Source organism: Hypomesus transpacificus, chromosome 12 (assembly GCF_021917145.1).
Source record: "Hypomesus transpacificus isolate Combined female chromosome 12, fHypTra1, whole genome shotgun sequence".
Classification (NCBI taxonomy): domain Eukaryota; kingdom Metazoa; phylum Chordata; class Actinopteri; order Osmeriformes; family Osmeridae; genus Hypomesus; species Hypomesus transpacificus.
In genome coordinates, this window is record NC_061071.1 from 9,852,958 (window position 1) to 9,869,709 (window position 16,752).

At 48.0% G+C, this 16,752-nt stretch overlaps 3 protein-coding genes across 6 annotated transcripts; 2 read left to right on the forward strand and 1 right to left on the reverse strand.

Annotated features, from left to right (window-relative positions):
- Nucleotides 1-1,265: 1,265 nt before the first annotated feature.
- Nucleotides 1,266-5,288, reverse strand: tmeff2b (transmembrane protein with EGF-like and two follistatin-like domains 2b). Its single transcript, XM_047031175.1, has 9 exons — nt 4,586-5,288; nt 3,791-3,900; nt 3,126-3,255; nt 2,940-2,993; nt 2,746-2,842; nt 2,297-2,445; nt 1,968-2,097; nt 1,689-1,847; nt 1,266-1,494 (listed from the first exon to the last, which is right to left on the reverse strand). Exons 1-9 carry the CDS (start codon nt 4,764-4,766, stop codon nt 1,398-1,400), a joined length of 1,107 nt encoding a protein of 368 aa, XP_046887131.1. The 5' UTR covers nt 4,767-5,288; the 3' UTR covers nt 1,266-1,397.
- A 1,492-nt stretch (nt 5,289-6,780) lies between these two features.
- On the forward strand, nt 6,781-13,691 carry vps16 (VPS16 core subunit of CORVET and HOPS complexes). Its single transcript, XM_047031207.1, has 23 exons — nt 6,781-6,961; nt 7,538-7,626; nt 7,779-7,870; nt 8,046-8,174; nt 8,422-8,566; nt 8,650-8,765; nt 9,035-9,157; nt 9,282-9,337; nt 9,444-9,533; nt 9,699-9,870; nt 9,991-10,122; nt 10,439-10,566; nt 10,693-10,728; nt 10,831-10,939; nt 11,042-11,176; nt 11,322-11,430; nt 11,555-11,652; nt 11,752-11,856; nt 11,988-12,065; nt 12,225-12,394; nt 12,527-12,623; nt 12,720-12,823; nt 13,084-13,691. The coding sequence occupies exons 1-23, from the start codon at nt 6,912-6,914 to the stop codon at nt 13,226-13,228; spliced, it is 2,508 nt and encodes an 835-aa protein (XP_046887163.1). The 5' UTR covers nt 6,781-6,911; the 3' UTR covers nt 13,229-13,691.
- Nucleotides 13,692-13,774: 83 nt separating this feature from the next.
- rgn (regucalcin) lies at nt 13,775-16,706 on the forward strand. Of its 4 annotated transcripts, none has more exons than XM_047031208.1 (7): nt 13,775-13,920; nt 14,280-14,463; nt 15,078-15,260; nt 15,427-15,642; nt 15,753-15,884; nt 16,144-16,298; nt 16,404-16,706. In XM_047031208.1, the coding sequence occupies exons 2-7, from the start codon at nt 14,289-14,291 to the stop codon at nt 16,452-16,454; spliced, it is 912 nt and encodes a 303-aa protein (XP_046887164.1). In that variant the 5' UTR covers nt 13,775-13,920; nt 14,280-14,288; the 3' UTR covers nt 16,455-16,706. The 4 variants fall into 4 exon arrangements, with proteins under 4 accessions (XP_046887164.1, XP_046887166.1, XP_046887165.1 ...); XM_047031210.1 differs by having other exon boundaries at nt 14,280-14,448; XM_047031209.1 differs by having other exon boundaries at nt 14,285-14,463.
- The last annotated feature ends 46 nt before the right edge of the window (nt 16,707-16,752 follow it).

Sequence of the window (16,752 nt, forward strand, 5' to 3'; positions counted from 1 at the left end):
GAGAGAGAGAGAGAGAGAGAGAGAGAGAGAGAGAGAGAGAAAGAGAGAAATGAGAGAGAGAGAGAGAGGGCATGTCTTTTCTCACTTCCCCCAGTACTGTCTACCCTGGAGAGATGGAACGGAGCTTGAGGGTAAAACGATGGAGGGGAGGAGAGGAGGAGAAAAGGGAGGGGAAGGGTGGAAAGGGAGAGGAGGAGTAGAAAGGGAGGGGAAGGGTGGAAAGGGAGAGGAGGAGTAGAAAGGGAGGGGAGGAGAAAGGAAGAGGAGAGGAGGAGAAAGGGAGGAGGGGGAATGGGGAAGAAATAAAGTAAAAGAGCATTTCTGTGAGAAAAGGAAGGTGTTGGGATGGCACTACAAACACAGGGAGGGAGGGGTGAGGAAGAGGGAGGGAGGGATGAGGAAGAGGGAGGAAGAAGGAGGAAGGGGTGAGGAAGAGGGAGGGAGGGGTGAAGAAAAGGGAGGGGTTTCGAGATGGGGGTGGGGCAGGGGGGGGGGGGAGGTGGGGCTGAGGAAGCTTAGGGGGATGAAGGTTAAATTCCAGAGGCAGGTGGAGAGTGAACTGGAAATGTGTGTGTGTATTTGAGTGTGTGTGTGATCGGTATCTGGAATACCGGGGTGTCCCAGTGGGACGTCTGTCCGTGCACACCCAGGTCAACACACACACACACACACAGTATCGTGGGCCTGTGTGGAGATGGCCCCTGATACGAGCTCTGACCCAGAGGTGTTACATTTTTGGCCCCATGACCACATATTCCACTGGGCCCCTCTGAAACATGTTGACCAAAGGAGAGTATATACATTACATTTACATTACATTCATCCAGATCCAGCCAAGGCACTTTATTCAGTCTTGATGCTATAGATTAGACACATCACAACATAATCTGATACTTTAACTGTTATCAATGTGGTGATACAGATTAGATACAGCAACAGCATAATATATGCCGGTAATCTCCATAATATACTGTTTGAGTGTGTCTCTTCAGATGGAGAGATGCCCTCAGGATAATCTGGTTTCAGATATGAAGGCACCACCACTTGAATACGACTTTACAGATCCAGGCTGGATTCAAATCACTGATGTGGACTGAACTGGACTGAACTGGCACCAACTCTATACTGTTACAGAAAATCACTGACTGTCTGAGCAACATTGCCACCCAGTGGTCATGGTGAGTCACTACAGCATGCACACAAACTCACAGCCACACAGGGAAACACACAGGAAGGCCTAAAGCAAACACAGAAATACTCAGATCTTGGGAAACGAACTATTTATTTACACAGCGGCCATAATTGTAAAGACTACTTGTTAAGAGTAACATCAACATAATTCATAACATCAACAGTGGAGAAGCCACTAGGTGGACAACTCCCTGTGTGTGTGTGTGTCAGATGAGACGTGTGGCAGTACGTAGTGTGCTGTCCGTGTTGTAGGCTGCAACGTTCTGCGTATTGGCCGACTTCCTGTCCTTGGAAGGGCACTTCCTGTTACAAACCAAAGTCAAGTCTTTGAATGAAGTATATGAAGAAATATCCATCATTGGGTTATGGTTATGTGTGTGTGTCTGTAACTGTGTGTATTTGTATGTGTGTTTCTGTGTACATCTATATGCGTGTTTGCATTTCTTTGCCTGTGTGTTTGTGTGTGTGTGTGTATGTGTGTGAGAGTGTGTTCTCACCTTGTGAAACACAGCACAACCAGAGTGATGATGGTGATCTGCAGAGCTCCGATAACTGAAGCAATAAGGATGTAGCGGACCCGACCAGACCCAGGAACCACAACCACCATACTGCGACCCCTCTGGTCACACTGGAGCCCACTGAACCCTGGGTGACAGCTACACACACACACACACACACACACACACACACACACACACACACACACACACACACGCATATGTGTTTGTTGTTCTGTGTGTGTGTGTAGGTGTGTCTGTGTGTGAGTGTGTGCTTACCTGCAGGAGGGTACGGCCAGGTTGCCGTGGTATTCACACTCTCCGTGGACACAGTAGTTCTTGTGTGTTTCCTGGCAGGACATGTGGCCACCCCCCCTGTACGACCCCCCAGCCCCCCTCACACGCTCGGCTGAAAACATCCACGTTAACAATCACTTTACACATTGTAGGAAACAGAGAGAGAGAGAAAGAAAGCGATAGGGGGAGAGAGACAGAGAGAGAGAGAGAGAGAGAGAGAGAGAGAGAGAGAGAGAGAGAGAGAGAGAGTCACAAGGGTAAGAGTGTGTGTGTATGTGATAGAGAAGAGAATTTGTGTGTGAGGGTGTTACCATGGCAGCGGCCCAGGTGCCTGACCTCGATCCTCTTCTGCCTCTGACAGGACACCTCCTTCACCTGGCAGGGGTTGTCATAGGAACGGCCGTCTGATGCACACACAGGGTTAAAACTGATGTAGGAGCAGTCCATGTTACACACACACCTGGAGAAAGAGAACAGTGAAACCTGTGTTTGTGTGTGAGGGAGATATTTCGTTTTCATACACCTTCCCTCCCTCTTTCACCATCTCTCATTTTAGCTCCTTATTCTTTATATCCTCCATTGTCACTTTCTCTCACTATAACCCTCCAAACTTTTTTTCAACACACACTCACTTTCTCTCTTCTTAATCTCTCTTTCCCTCCATCCCTCCATTCATCCGTCTGGTTGTTCCTCTCTCCCTCCCTCTCTCCATCCCTCTCTTCATCCCTCTCTCCATCCCTCTCTCTCCATCCCACCTCACCACACATCTTCGTCATCAATGTCACACTCAGCTCCAAACTGGCAGATCTCACACGAGGAGGGGTCTGCCTGGGCTACACCCCCTTCAGCCAAGGCTTCTGATAGGAGGAGGGGATAGGTTACACACAGCCAAACACTTAGTGAAGGGAAACAGATCAAGAAGAGAGGGAGGGAGGGCGAGAAGATAATACAGACCAGGTAGGGATGCTTCAACCTCACGATCACTATCACCAGACCCAGAGCCAGAATCTGGAAGAGGAGTCACATTCACAAACACACAAACTGGTTTTCTCAACATTTAAAATTGTATATGAGAGAATCCATGCATACTGTATATGAGAGAACACACACATGCACACAGTAGGAGTGGTGGGACTTTACCTGCGGGGCAGTGACCCAGTGAAGCAGCCTGTATCTCTGTCTGAAGCTTACAAGACGCCCGACGTAACAGACAGTCATTCTGATAAGTCTGACTGTCTGAGCCACAGACTGGAGACACCTCCTCACCGCACTGTGGAAGGGGCACAGACACAGGAGAGGGGCGGGGGGAGGGGGCACAGACACAGGAGGGGGGCGGGGGCACAGACACAGGAGGGGGGGCGGGGGGGGGGGCGGGGAGGGGGGAGGATCACCTTCAAATAAATGGTTATGTTGGTGTTGTCTACTACAGTACGGTACTGGAAGACTGTGTGTGTGTGTGTGTGTGTGTGTGTGTGTGTGTGTGTGTGTGTGTGTGTGTGTGTGTGTGTGTGCGAAATGGGAGCAGCATGACTACTGTGACTAGAACAGAGACTCTTTGTCCCCTCACGGTAAAAATATAACATGGAAATGTCTATGAAGAAAAATGTGTCTAATTGGATGTGTGTATTCTATGTATGCTTGAGTCTGCTCTCTGTGTGTATGTTTGAAATACATTTGAAACAAACTAAACACAGAAGATTTAGATGCTTTAGGAAAGGTGGAGAGGGGCATTCTCACACTCACTGTATCGGAGAAAGGGAAGGAGGGAGAGGCAGAAGAAACAGAGGAAGAGATGAAGGTCTTACCTTGAAGTCACAGATGCAAGTGACGGTCTCTCCGATCTTCACACACTCTCCCTCAAACTGACATGAGCCAGGAGCACACTCGAATACGTCGGATTCCCCCTCCTCAGAACCTGACCACACACACACACACACACATAAAGTACATATAAATGCATGCCACCCCCCCCCCCCCCCCACACACACACACACACAAGGCCTACATTTAGATACCTAGCCACTGTTTTAAAAGACATCCAGTACATCCAGTACATATATATATCCCTCCAATGTTAGCCAGTGATCTACAATCAGCTAATACATCAGCCACTGATCCAACAGTGTGACCCTGGTGTCACCTTCTAATGTTTCACCTTGGAGACACCATGACTCCTCCTGCACAGCAGCGCAGCAAACATCCACTGAGGCCCAGACAGACCACGGTACCTGCTGGCCGTGTGTGTGTATGCGTGTGTGTGTGTGTGCTCTGTAAGACTGATGGCTGGGCCAGAATAGCTGCACCATTAGGAGGGTTGTTATTTTTACTTACCATTAATCTCTGGCTTCAGAGGAGAGAAAGGATGAGAGGGGGGGGGGGGGGGGGGGGGGGGGGGGGGGGGAGATGAGGAATGGGGAGATGAGGGGAGGGGAAAAGAAAGGACAGGAGAGGAGGGGACAGGAGAGGAGGGGAGGGGGATATGTGGTGCATCTTCTGGAATATGCTTTCCTTTTTGTATGGCATGATACTCCAAAAACTGGATGGCATTGAGAAAATAGATTAAACTACCTGTTCTTCTTGTATATGTGTCCACTACTTACCGGAGCAGTTCCATCCGCTGGGGGTCTGGCAGTCACTAAGTGAGCTCGTGGGGAAGGCATCGAGGGGTCTCATCGCTGGTAGAAGCGTCACCGTCAGAGCAGTCAGCCAAACAAATACGACCCGAGTACCCATCCACATAGACGGGCTGTTGCGTTCATGAGCACCTGCTCGCTGAATCATCTCATGTACAAAATTCTTGAAATCGGTCGTATGACATGGACTACTAGTGTGACCGAAAACTTAACCGCGGCTGAGAAAACATATTGCGTGAGAGACAGCAGTGCGTCCCATATTGCTTCTTCTCGTCGCGGTGTTTCTACACAAACCTGCAGCGCTACCTTGCCAGTAAGGTTCAGATCTCTGCAAGTCAGTCCGGTCTGATACAGCAACAGCGGAGATCGGTGGTTCGCACCGTGTGGGCAATATTATTTTTGGATTGTAAGGCGAATTTGTTGTTGTCTGTGATAAGAATAAATAACGGAATAAACTTCCTCTAAAACAAAAATGTTGGTTAAAGTGAATGCAATTTATATGCAGTAGCCTAGCTTATTAGCCAGGAGTTTAAATCCGCCTCCTTGAATCCTTCACGCGCTATGACCAGTTTCTCATAGACGCGATGATCCTCCGCCAGGGATGAAGAAGAGTGCAACAACTGAATCCAGGAGGTGTGAAGCGAACAGCTGCTCTCTGACTGGTTCAGGGGGGTGCGCAGGTCACACGGGTGGCCTCTGGAGGAAGGAACTGCTTGAAGCACCACATTATATCAAGACACTATCAACCATTCATTACCACTGGTGTGCCCCAGTATCACGGCAGGTCTAATCAGCTGCAGCTCTGATATCACCCGCTTGGACGTCCTAATTTAATTTGTGTAAGCGAAATGCTGATGGTTGAAGTGTGAGTGTATGTGTGTGTGTGTGTGTGTGTGTGTGTGTGTGTGTGTGTGTGTGTGTGTGTGTGTGTGTGTGTGTGTGCGGGGTATCCAACACCTTCCTAAACTGTCTTCAGCAAAATAATAATTTGCATAATGGAATACAATTTTCAAAAGCAAAGAAGACAAGTTCTCTGGACTATTGGCATGGTAAAGTGTTGCTTGTTCAAAAGTGGCCTAAAGGGAAAATGCTGCTCCCCATGTGACTCGCCCTAAACCTTTCATTGGCTGATTAGGGTCATCAGTAACCCGCGGTGTTACTCATTTGTTCCAATCTTTACACAGAGGAAGGATTGTAAGCACACACACACACACTATGTACATGTGTGTGGAAGGCAAACCCAACAACCAGGTAATCTGATTTCTGAGAGATGCTCACACGCACACGCAAGCGCCAGTCAGCGGCAGTTCCTCTGCTATCTACGAGCACTCTTTTTCTGCTTCCTTCCTCCTTCCATCCCCCGCTCTACAGTTCTCTCATTCACTCCCTCCCTCTCTTTCTCTTTATTATATTGGATTGGTTATATTGGACTTTTACTATCTTCAGGGAGGACCATTCAGTGTATTTATGCAAACATGTTTGTGCTTGGTTTCACGCGTGCGCCTAGTGTGCGTGCGCATACAGTCTGTGTGTATCAGAATGTGCCTGAGGTAAGAGGATGCATGTGACCGCCTGCGTTGTGTCTGAGGTTTATTAGATTAAATAACATCTGATCTCAGAGAGTTTTCTATGCGTCAATATCCCGCTCGCAATGGTGTCAGAGTGGCATTAGGCTACAATAGGATAGAATACAATAGATTGGATGGAAATTCTATGTAAAATTGTTGTAAACAAACCTAGAAATTAACAAATTTGTTTTTGGCTTCACATAAAACGTAATTTAAAAAGTTAATTATATATCGTCATATGCATGACCTACGTCATTACCAGCGTCCAAAAAAGTCTAAATACTCAGAAGTCGGGAGTCAGGTGATTGAGCGGGTAAAGCATCGGGCTAGTTATCTGAAGGTTGCCAGTTCGATTCCCGGCTGGTGCACATGTTGTTGTGTTCTTGGGCAAGGCACTTCACCCTACTTGCCTAGGGGAGAATGTCCCTGTACTTACTGTAAGTCGCTCTGGATAAGCGCGTCTGCTAAATGACTAAATGTAAGTATTTTTACAAGAAAAAGTTTTTGTCACCGTTTTTCATGGGACAGTGGACTTACCCTTGTCTACCAGAGGGGGGCAGAAATGTGCAGAGCCACATTTGCTACCGCAGCCGCAACAGAGGAAGAAAACAAGGAACAAGCAGAGACATTCTATGGAGTAAGTGATGAACGAGCTAGCTCTAGCTGTCTAGAAACAGCAACACAGAGAAATAAACACCCCACACAACGGTGTGTGGAGCCAAACCATGGCGTTCATAACAGCAAACTGGAATCCGCTCGGGGAGGCGTTTTACAGGTTTGAATTACGAACGTTATTGCGTTAAGCTGATTGTCTAGCCTAAATATATTATTAAATGCTAGCGTTAGCATTCCATGACTGGCTTGCTTGCTCACCACATCACATGACAGCCATCCACAAGGCTACCGTAGCCTCATTCGAAATCATGGAAGCCTAAATCGTCAACATAAACACTGTACAATATGAAAGGCACTTGGCAACCATGTTTGAACGTTAATAAAGTAATAGGTTGAACCAATTTGAAACGAACGCTAAAACGTTTGCTTACAGTACTGCAAGTCAACAAGTTTACAAATGAAGCTAGTTGGTTAGCTTGCTACAGTAACGGTCAGTTGCTCGTCTTCTAAAGCAGGTGCCACTCCTAACTACTGTAGGCAGCTACCATAACCCTTCGAGAGGATGCTAAGTTTTATATAAGAAATAATTATGTTATTAGACATGTACTGATGTATTAGGTGCATATGATGCATTTCTTATTCACAGCTTAATTTAATGTGGCGCTAGCTACACACTTTCTGAATCAAATCAACTTAACTGTCTGCACGTGTGTGTGTTTGTGTGCGTGACTGACAGGAAAATCGAGCTGTATGAGATGGGATGGAGTTTGCGGGATGGCTTGAAGGACTGCCTAGTGGCAGCTGCCCCTTACGGAGGACCAATAGGTGAGTAGCACCCACACAGTAGTTATGTACACAATATTAGTAATCTTTCAGATGTCAGACTTATTAAAATTACCCTTCTCTTTAGGAGCAATGATGCTCTCCTTTACTGTGCATCTCTCCTCGTTTGGTCACCTCCCCCTCTCCTGTTCCAGCCCTGCTGAAGGCACCCCAGAGACGTTCTCCCAGCTCCCGTCCTCAACTGGAGATCTACTCCTCATCAGGCTCCTCCATGGCCAGCTTCCCGGTACACATTCACACACACACAGTCACACACACATACACACACATACACTCTACTGTCTATATTTACTTTTCTTTCTCTACTACACCATCCTACACACATCATTTCTGTCTACACACCCACACAGACACACACACACACACACACACTAGGCTGACCCCTCTCCTCCTGTCTGCAGTGGAAGAGTGGGCCGGTGTGCCAGCTGGGCTGGACTGTGTGTGATGACCTGCTGTGCATGCAGGAGGACGGAACCGTCCTCGTATACGACCTCTTCGGAACCTTCAAGAGACATTTCAGCATGGGCAGCGTGAGTCCAGCTAATGAACGTACAAATGGGCAATGAACGGTAGTAAGTTAGTTACCTAATTAGTCATTAAACTTGTAGTTGGTAGCTACCGAGTTAGAAAGCAGTAAGCTAGTAGTAGTAAGATAATAAGTGGGATTATAGTAATTAGTAAAGAGCAATCTAGGAAGTTGAACACTATTAGCTAATCAGTAGTGAGCTAGTAAGTAGCAAGTTGGTGGTCAGGCTTCTCCTATGTTCCCTGTTCTAGGAGGTGAACCAGTACCAGGTTCTGGAGTCCAAGGTGTTCCACTCGCCTTATGGAACCGGCGTTGCCATAGTAACGGGGTCCTCACGGTTCACCCTGGCAACGAACATCGACGACCTGAAGTTGCGGCGGCTCCCTGAAGTTCCAGGTATGTGTGTGGGTGTGTGTGCACACGTGTGTGTGCGTGTGTGGTTGTGCAGGCACATTGTTTTAATTGACGTATACCACCAGGCCTCCAGGGGAAGCCTTCCTGTTGGGCGGTGCTGACTCAGGACAGACAGAGCAAAGTGCTGCTGGCCAACGGGGCTGATCTATACATACTGGACAACACAGCCTGCACCGCTGTGGTGAGACGCACACACACACACACACACACACACAGACGCACACACACAGACGCACACACAGACACACACAGACGCACACACACAGACGCACACACAGACGCACACACACACAGACGCACACACACAGACGCACACACACAGACGCACACACACAGACACACAGACACACACAGACGCACACACACACACTGTAACCACACATTCTGGAAATGGTATATTCCAACCCCTCTAGCTTAAACTATGTGTGTGTGTGTGTGTGTGTGTATCAGACCCCGCCAGGCCTCTCTCCTCAGGCCAGCAGCATCATTCACATGGCGGTGTCCTTCAGCTACAAGTACCTGGCTCTCTTCACTGACTCTGGACACGTGTGGATGGGAAGCTCCAACCTGAAGGTAAGTCCTTATGTCTCAAGCACACCAGCAGCCCTGCTCCTTACCATGGAGAGGGGGTTCAGTATGTGTTGGAGGGATGGTATTACTAATGTTTAGTGTCTAATGTCCTGCTGTTGGGCCTTAGAACAAGATCAGTGAAGTGGAGACTAAAGTCAGGACACCCCCAAAACAGATGGTCTGGTAGGTTAAGTTCTGTGTGTGTGTGTGTGTCTGTGTGTGAAAGTGTGTATGTGTATCTCAAATTACTAACTGTTTTGAGTGTGTGTGTGTGGGTGTGTGTTTGTAGGTGTCGGAGGCCCAAGAGCCGGCAGGCTTCAGTGGTCATCATGTGGGACCGGCTCCTCCTAGTGGCCGGGGAGTGTAAAGACACCATCCAGTATCCTTCAGCACAGACACGCCTCATGACACAAGCTGTGTGTGCCCTATGGCCTTCAAGAGAGCTGTGTGTGCTCCTGTTTGTGTGCATGGCATTTTTTGTATGTGTGAACATGCGTATGGGAGCCCCTCTCCGTGTGTGTTTGGCCCCTGACCCGTGGTGCAGATACTCCCTGGAGGAGGAGTGTGTGTTGGTGGCTGAGCTGGACGGGGTGAGGCTGGTGGGCGGGGCCAGACACGAGCTGCTACAGGAAGTGCCTGCAGCCTGCGAGGACATCTTCAAGATCGCCTCCATGGCTCCTGGAGCCCTGCTGCTGGAGGCACACAAGGAGTACGAGGTGTGTGTGTATGTGTGTGTGTATGTGTGTATGTGTGTGTGGGAGTTAGATGGCTGAAAACCACAGATAAAATAAGGATTGCTACAATAAGTGTGTGTGTGTATAATGTGTGTGCTGCAGAAGTCCAGCCAGAAGGCAGATGAGTACCTGAGGGAGATCAAGGAGCAGAGTGTGCTGGGAGAGGCGGTGAGACAGTGTGTCGAGGCAGCCGGGTACGAACATGAACCAGAGACCCAGAAAACACTGCTGAGGGTGAGAGACTGGCTCTGTCTGTCTTTCGGTTTCTCTCTCTCTCTCTCTCTCTCTCTGTCTGTCTGTCTGTCTGTCTGTCTGTCTGTCTGTCTGTCTGTCTGTCTGTCTGTCTGTCTCTCCCTCTCTCTCCCTCTTTCGACCTCCATCCCTCTCTGTCTCACTCTGTCAAACATGTTCTCCATCTCTCATACTTCACTCATACCTCACCCTTTCTCCATCTCTCGATATATCTTTCCCGGTTTCCCTTCCTCTCTTTTCTAGCGCTTATATAACACTGTCAGTATAAAGCGTATGTCCTCCCCCCTCCCTCCTCCAGGCTGCCTCGTTTGGGAAGTGCTTCCTCAGTAACTTCCCTCCAGATCACTTTGTCAGCATGTGCAAAGATCTGCGAGTGCTCAACGCTGTCAGAGACTACAACGTGGCAATCCCCCTCACCCACTCACAGTATCCTTCCTGGTTAACACACCCACACCCACACAGCATCCTTTCTATCCAACACAGACACACACACACACTCCTTTGCGTTTAACACACACACACATTTGCCATAATCCGTAACAGCCTCCACAGATACAAACAGATGACAGTTCAGGTCCTCATTGACAGGTAAGAGATCACAATGTCTTTGTCATGTACCTGTGTGTGCATGTTGGAGTGTGGGGTTGTGTTGTCTGTGTGTGTGTTAACTGTGTGTGTGTGTGTGTGCAGGTTAGTGTACCGTAAGCTGTATCCTCTGGCTATTGAGATCTGTCGCTACCTGAAGACTCCAGAGTACCAAGGTGTCAGCAGAGTACTCAAGCACTGGGCGTGCTGCAAGGTGTGTGTTTCTCTCTGTGTGTGTGTGTGTGTGTGTGTGGTTTCTGCTGTCTTTTGCTACTTGTGGTTATTAAAAGTCTACATCTTGTTGCTTGCGTGTCAGGTCCAGCAGAAGGAGGAGGCTGATGATGTCATAGCGCGTGCTGTGAGTGTGAAGCTGGCCGAGGCTGCAGGAATCTCCTACTCTGAGATCGCCACCAGGGCCTACGAGTGTGGCAGGACGGAGCTGGCCATTAAGGTGTGTACTCACACACATACGCACACACACACACATAATTAAGGTATTGTGACACAGCCACTGATTACTTTAAATCATGAGAAACAGTCAATAGGAACAAACGGACCTGACACACACAGACTCCCTCCCTCCCTCTGTACTGTAGTTGTTGGAGTTTGAGCCACGGTCAGGAGAGCAGGTTCCTCTGCTGCTGAAAATGAAGAGGAGCCAGTTGGCTCTCAGCAAGGCTATCGAGAGTGGAGACACAGACCTGGGTACACACACACAAACATATACATGTTATTCAATCCATCTCTCACTCATGCCATTGTTTGATCAGATTAGCACCAATGAGCATGCTATACTGAGCAAATACTGATGTGGGTGAGTCTGTGTTAGTTTACACAGTGGTCACATACCTGAAGAACGAGATGAACAGAGGAGATTTCTTCATGACCCTCCGGAATCAACCGGTCGCCCTCAGTCTCTACAGACAGGTACCATCGCACACACATACCCCTACACACACATTTGTGTTACCTCCGTCGATGGTGAAGCATACTGTATTGGTTATGATGTGTGTGTGTGTGTGTCAGTTCTGTAAGCACCAGGAGCAGGACACTCTAAAGGACCTCTTCAACCAGGATGACGACCACCAAGAGCTGGGGAACCTGTATGTGAAGGCCAGCTACAAGGAGAAGGTACACACACCTCACACACCACCACAACCTTTACTCACAGACAGGCACACACATTTTAAGCAAAAATGATAGTCTGTAACAAGGTAGGGTGTAACATTCCTTGTTTTGTGTGTGTGTGTGTGTGTGTGTAGAGGCTGGAGGCTCGCTTCTCTCTGCTGCAGAGTGCTGTGGACGAGTACAACAAAGCCAAGAATGAGTTTGCTGCCAAGGTGACACACACACACACATTGACATACTGACGTGAGGTCATATTTATTTTTTTACGTGCAAACATTTCGGACACGAATTTCCAACTCAGCGTGCAAAGGTCTTTACTCCATCCCTCCTTTCCTCCATCTCTCCCCCCCCCCCCCCCCCACTCCCCCCAGGCGACGGAGGAGGAGATGAAGCTGCTCCGTTTGCAGCGGCGTCTGGATGAGGAGAAGGGGGAGGCTCTGCTGGGCCTGTCTGTCCAGGAGACCCTGGAGGGCCTGCTGGCCTCCAACCTGCACAAGCAGGCCGAGCAGCTCTACAGAGACTTCCGGGTGCCCGACAAGAGGTGTGTGTGTGTGATCCCACCGATCAAGCCTCAGTCATTACAAGATTGTTTATCTTTTTATTTTATTTATTGTAGTTGCATGCTGATGATGTCACTGTGTTAGTCCTGTGTTGATGATGTCACTGTGGGCAGGTATTGGTGGCTGAAGTTGAAGGCCCTGGCAGAGAAGGAAGACTGGGAGGAGCTTGAGAAATTCGCCAAAAGCAAAAAGTCTCCTATAGGCTACCTGGTGGGAATTCTCTACAGAGTCATTTTCTCATCTAAAGTCTCCATTCACTCCAGTCTCCTTTCTTACCTCTTCTCTCTTTTCCCATTCGTCCTCCAGCCGTTTGTGGAGGTGTGTATGAAACACCACAACAGGCACGAGGCCAAGAAGTACGTCTCCAAGGTGACGCCGGAACAGAAGGTCAAAGCTCACCTGTCAGTAGGGTGAGTGGAGGACTTAAAGAGGGCTCTTCATAGTAGCATCTCTTACTTCCTGTAATATTGTTAGTATAGTTACATTTCACATTTACCGTTGTGACAAGTCTCACTGTCTTTATCCTGCTACCCGTTTTCCCGCTCGCTTGTTCTTCCCTCACTCTCTACATCGTACCATTCTCCTCCTCCTTCCTCCATCTCCATCTCCTCCTCCCTGTCCTCTCTACTACCCCCCTTCTCCTCTTCCTTGCCCTCCCCCTCTCTCTCAGGGACCTGGAGGGGGCAGCAGAGGCAGCCATAGAGAGACGTAGTGAGGGAGAGATCAACACAGTCCTCTCCCGCTGTTCTCCAACCACAGACAGAGCCCTTGTCGAAAAGCTCAACCGTGCCAGAGCCACCGCCGCTAAAAAGTGACCTGCTTTAAAAACAACTTGCCAGCCGCACTGGAGCCACCGCTGTCAAATAGTGACCCCTGTCGACATTAACCGCACTTGACGTACTCCACATTAACTAGTACACTTGGGCCCTCATCACATTTGGGAAAAGATTGTTTGACAAAAGAAGGACATACAATTGGACACACTGACAGAAAAGCCTATAAGAAGACAATATTCAGCTTGTTCTCAAAATAATTGTTTAAATGTTTTGTTAGACACATTTTCTGGTGATGGTGGTGGGTGGATTATCCGGGAATTCACATATAACTATTACTCTGAATCCATTGAGTGAGTGTAATACACCCTTCTCACTCAGAGGTGAAAGAGAGAAAACGGGGTGGCAATCGAAATATGGCCATTTGTTTTTGTTTGTTTTTTAAGAATATGTTATTATGTGACATTAAATTATGTTAATGATAGCACATTTCTGACTTATAAAATATGTCATCTTTTTTTTTTTTCAACTTTTATAACAATGGACTTCCTGTAATACAACAATTTCTACCAGTGTGAACCCTGCCATATTGCAAATGCTGAGTTTGCCTTTCCCACTCAATGGGAGAGGAACTGCTGATCACAGGGAAGCCGCGGCGCTGTCACATGGTTTGGAACAAAAAAACGAGTCTGGCGAGAAAATAAAGACACGACTTCTCTATAGTTCCGGATCAGGTACGTTTTCTGCAAAGGCTTTGCTAACCAGAATAGTGAAAATGGAGAATTGTTTCTTGCTGAAAGTTTAATGTTGCTGCGTGGGAACAAAGTTGCATGTTTGCAGAAGTCTGTGAAAAAGGCGCCATTGCTTATTCCAAGTTCCAAGCAGTTTGGACTTTTAAGTACAGTAATTGGTGTTTACACTTCATGATAATTTCAGATATTTATATTCGGCCGAAATGTTTACCTACTTTACGTTAGCTGTGATCACGCTTGCGCTTGTTTTCATAGTAAACATGTCTCCGTTGTCTCACTGTTAACCCTACATGAAAGGCAGTATTGTGCCTTAAGTTTATACCAACAATGTCGCCCATAAGTACAGAGTGATGTCTATAAAAGTGGAATGCGTGATAAAGGAGAAGAACGCTATTGGAGAGGGTCCAGTGTGGGAGGAGAAGGATGAGACCTTGCTGTACGTGGATATATCCGGGCAGAAGATACATAGGTGGAACCCTGCAACCAATCAGATACAGACTATGACAACAGGTGAACCAATCACAAGTAGGCCATGACTTAATAAACCAATCAGGTGCGAGGCCTTGGGGCAATCTGCCAGCCCAAATGGGTCATAAATTGATTCATGTCAAGATCAATTTATTGATTTTTTAGTCACCCTACATCTTAACATTGCAGAGAATAATTGGCTGAAATACTTCATGGGTCTTCTGGAAGTAGTGTAACACCAGAGTCCTACAGACATGTTTTGGATAAGAGATGCATTCAATGGGTGGAGAAAAAAAAAGATTGTAGTGGGGGTCAACAGGGAACTTGCCTTTCATACTAACTTAAGTTCTCCACATAATTTCCCCCTCACACTCTGTCCCTCCACCACATTATCCACACCCTGTCACACACACACACACTGTCCCACCACCACACTAGCCACACCCTGTCACACACACACACACACTGTCCCACCACCACACAATCCACACCCTGTCACACACACACACACTGTCCCACCACCTCACTATCCACACCCTGTCACACACACACACACTGTCCCACCACCACACTATCCACACCCTGTCACACACACACACACACACACTGTCCCACCACCACACTATCCACACCCTGTCACACACACACATACACTCTTTGTCTTTCCTCAGACAAGTTTGTGGGCTGTGCTGTTCCTCGGAGGTCTGGCGGGTATGTGATCGGGGAGGGCACTCGTTTTGCGGCGGTGGACTGGGCCTCTCAGACCATCACCACCATCGCTCACATCGACGCAGACAAGCCCAACAACCGCTTCAACGACGGCAAGGTGGACCCTGCAGGACGCCTCTTTGCAGGTAGGCAGCAATCAATCAATCAATCGATTGTGAATGTGTACTCAAGATACAAGCAGATGTTTTCTGCATAATGTAAAGGTATTCCACCTGGCTCCTTAAAGTAGAAATGTACTGGAGTTGTCCTCTGTGACTAACTCGAATATTCTGTGATGTTCCATGTACCTAGGTACCATGGCGTTAGAGGAACGTCCAGCGGTTCTAGAACCCAAGCAGGGTTCTCTGTTCTCGCTCCACACTGACCTCAGTGTGGTCAAACACTTCAGCCAGGTGGACATCTCCAACGGGCTGGACTGGTCCCTGGACCACAGAACCTTCTACTACATTGACAGCCTCACCTATACAGTGGAGGCCTTTGACTACGACATCAACACTGGGGCATTGAGTGAGTGATCTACACACCTACACACACACACACTGCCTAATCATTGTAGCAGATTTGACTGCAGCCCCATTGTTATACATGGTTCTGGGATTGAGTGTGTGTGTGTGCAGGTAACTGGAGGATGGTGTACAGGTTGGAGCAGGACGAGGGCGTCCCTGACGGCATGTGTATAGACTCAGATGGGAGGCTGTGGGTGGCGTGCTACAACGGAGGACGGGTGATCCACATAGACCCTCACACAGGTGTGTGTTTCAGTCCACGTCAGAACCAAGGACAAACCTGTGTGTGTGTCAGGTGGCTGAGCGGGTAGTGCATCGAGCTAGTAATCTGAAGGTTGCCAGTTCGATTCCCGGCCGGTGCACATGACTTTGTGTCCTTAGGCAAGGCTCTTCACCCTACTTGCCTCGGGGAGAATGTCCCTGAGAGCATCTGCTAAATGACGTAATGTGTAATGTAATGTGTGTGTCAGTGAGATTGTAACTTCCTGACCCCTCCCCCCAGGCGTGCGTTTGCAGACGGTGAAGCTTCCGGTTCAGAAGACCACCTCCTGCTGTTTCGGGGGCAGAAACTACTCTGACCTCTACGTGACCTCTGCCTACCTGGGCATGGACGAGTCGGACTTGGCCAAGCAGCCACAGGCTGGCTGCGTCTTTAAGGTGCGTGCGTGCGTGTGTGGCCTTTCGTGTCATGTTTTTGCATTCAGGCTTTTGTGAAGATAAGATTGAGTGTCAGTGAGTCTGGTGTGTGTTTATGCCATGCAGGTGACAGGTTTAGGAGCAAAGGGGATTCCTACAAACTCCTTTGCTGGATGAGAGCTCTCCTCAACAAGGAGGACACTGACCCTGAGCCTCTGCTAACAACACTGCTGTGATTGGTTGTCTGTCCTCAAATCACTGCTACGAGTGTGTGGGTTAAAAAACAAGGTTTGTTGATTTTGGTGCTCTTGATTTTACTAAACAAATAAATGTGAATAACATTGATGTAGCAGAGTTCAATGATGTTTTAATTGTCAATGTATGTCTATTAAATAAATACATTTAAATAAATAAAACGATGTAAAATGATGTTCTGAAGATGTAACTTCAGAAACTTTATTTTCTTTAACAAGAA

Coding starts and splice junctions, on each gene's coding strand:
- tmeff2b (XM_047031175.1), bottom strand. CDS start 4,766: ATGATTCAGCGAGCAGGTGCTCATGAACGCAACAGCCCGTCTATGTGG. Junction 3,901..4,585: donor CAGCGGATGGAACTGCTCCG/GTAAGTAGTGGA, acceptor GTGTGTGGTCAG/GTTCTGAGGAGGGGGAATCC. Junction 3,256..3,790: donor CTTGCATCTGTGACTTCAAG/GTAAGACCTTCA, acceptor CCCCTTCCACAG/TGCGGTGAGGAGGTGTCTCC.
- vps16 (XM_047031207.1), top strand. CDS start 6,912: ATGGCGTTCATAACAGCAAACTGGAATCCGCTCGGGGAGGCGTTTTAC. Junction 11,177..11,321: donor GGACGGAGCTGGCCATTAAG/GTGTGTACTCAC, acceptor TCTGTACTGTAG/TTGTTGGAGTTTGAGCCACG. Junction 12,395..12,526: donor TTCCGGGTGCCCGACAAGAG/GTGTGTGTGTGT, acceptor CACTGTGGGCAG/GTATTGGTGGCTGAAGTTGA.
- rgn (XM_047031208.1), top strand. CDS start 14,289: ATGTCTATAAAAGTGGAATGCGTGATAAAGGAGAAGAACGCTATTGGA. Junction 15,261..15,426: donor TGCAGGACGCCTCTTTGCAG/GTAGGCAGCAAT, acceptor CCATGTACCTAG/GTACCATGGCGTTAGAGGAA. Junction 15,643..15,752: donor CATCAACACTGGGGCATTGA/GTGAGTGATCTA, acceptor GTGTGTGTGCAG/GTAACTGGAGGATGGTGTAC.